At 60.2% G+C, this 1950-nt stretch overlaps 1 protein-coding gene across 1 annotated transcript in view; it reads left to right on the forward strand.

Moving 5' to 3' along the window:
* The first annotated feature begins 497 nt into the window (after window positions 1-497).
* The window catches only part of NAPA (NSF attachment protein alpha), a 23822-nt gene continuing 22369 nt past the window's right edge, over window positions 498-1950 (forward strand). Inside the window, exon 1 of the mRNA XM_025048873.1 lies at window positions 498-747. Within this exon, the coding sequence (XP_024904641.1) occupies window positions 650-747 (98 nt within the window). The 5' untranslated portion in view covers window positions 498-649. The remainder of the gene's footprint in view (window positions 748-1950) is intronic.

Here is a 1950-nt window from a genome sequence, read left to right on the forward strand (position 1 = left end):
AGCAGAGGGCGCAAGAAAAGGCATTAGTGTTTCCGGCTTCCCAAGTGACCACACAACAAGATAAGGAGCGGAGGCGGGGACTACACTCTGCACAGCGGAACTGTCAAATCCTGGCGTGGGCGGGGCGTGTCTCCTACCCGGTCGGGAGCTGTCACGTGAGGGTCAGAGGGCAGCTGTCTACGGCCCAAGTTCCGCAGGGAGAAAAGGTCCCCCCTCCCAGTAGCGGGGGGCTTGCTGATTGGTGGAGGAGGATCCAGAAAGGCAGCACCTCGGAGGCAGGACCTTGACGGTAAGCACTACGATTGGCTCATGCCGAATCACGTGGGGATGTCGAAAGGAACAACAGGAAAAATGTAGGGAGCTTGACGCAACTATATGCGCAGGCGTGGAAGCATCGGTCGCCGATTGGGCACCGTGGGTCACGGGGCTGCGTGCGGCGCCTGGTGGGGGCGTGGTCGGTGGGCACGCACCGCCCTCCGCGGCTGCTGGTTGGCCAGCGCGAGTCACGTGGTTCGCGGCAGCAGGGGGCGCGCGCCGGAGCGACGTCAACGCAACCCGCTAAGCTCCCGCGGCCTGTGTACTGCGGCCCGGCCCGACTGAGTCCTCCGGGCCCGGGTCGGGCGCTTTGTTGAGTACCTTTGCGGCCGCCATGGACAACTCCGGGAAGGAAGCGGAGGCGATGGCGCTGCTAGCCGAGGCCGAGCGCAAAGTGAAGAACTCGCAATCCTTCTTTTCGGGCCTCTTCGGGTAAGAACCTCGCGGAGGATCGGCCGGGACCTGGGCTGAGAGGACTAAGGAGTCACGGCCTGAAACGGCGGGACAGGGACGAAGGGCTCGAGCCTAGAAGATGGAGGGGATTCGGGGGTGAGGTGCCGTAGCTCAAGGCACCAGGGGGGCCACAGACTGAGGGCCAGGGAGCCTGGGCTGTGGCCCTACAGTTTGGGGAGAGTCAGTCTCAGATGGCTGAAAGGCCCTGGGCTGAGGACACTCAGGCCGTGGCGACATCATCATGAAGCGGGAAGGGGTCCAGGGCTGAAGATGGGCCAAGGGGCGGGAGGAGAATCTAGGCCTAGGGAGGGTGGTCCGAGGCCCTGAAGGGGACCGCTCTGGGGGGATCGAGGGAACCCGAGAGAGCAGCCGGGTCAGGAGGCCTTTCGGCGGTCGCGGAGAACCCATCTGAAGGATCCCAGACGAGCGAGACGGGGCGTGGGCCGAGGACTCCTGCCCGAGCGATTGACCTTTCCGAGGCCCGCGGCAGTGGATTTGCGTGAGCGCCGGGTCTTGGGCTTGAGGAGTCAGGGCTTAGGTGATCCTGGGAGTGATGAGTTCAGGTGTGAGGTGCCCGGGTGAGTATGGTCCTGGCTGAAGGTGATCAGTGTAAGGGGACCTTATACTCGAGTGAGCTCTGGGCAGCGGAATCTGGGCGTGATGGGGTTAGACCGAGGAACCCTGGGCTGAGTGAGAGGCTGGGGACTAATGAGGGGTGGCGGAACGAGCGATGCTGGCTTGGTTTAGGAGATGGAGGGATAAAAGAGAGATGAGAAAACCAAAGGAGCGGAAGGCCTGCTGTGTCATCACTGAGTAATGGTCAGGCGGTGTGAGCAGAATGACTTTGGCATGCCGAGAAGGGGGCCCGAAGGTGGCTGTGTCTACAAGGCGGTAGACACCGCACATAAACTTTGTGTTAGCTCGTAAAAGTAGTTCTGATGACCATCCTTTGAGGATTCTTTATGGTTTAGGAGTGTCAAAAGCTGAGGTTTGAAGTGTGGCTCTGCCGCTTACTTCGTGAGCTTGGGTAATTTCCCAGTTAAAGGGAGTCGCCGGTAAAACTTGCCTTAGAAGTTTTGCTGCTAGTATTGAATGAGTGTGTGTGTAAAGCGCTTAGAATTGAGCCTGGCACATGGTTGCACTCTGAAAGTGTTAGTTGTCATCAGTGTCACTTCCAGGAAG

This window comes from Pteropus alecto, unplaced genomic scaffold (genome assembly GCF_000325575.1).
Source record: "Pteropus alecto unplaced genomic scaffold, ASM32557v1 scaffold41, whole genome shotgun sequence".
NCBI lineage: Eukaryota > Metazoa > Chordata > Mammalia > Chiroptera > Pteropodidae > Pteropus > Pteropus alecto.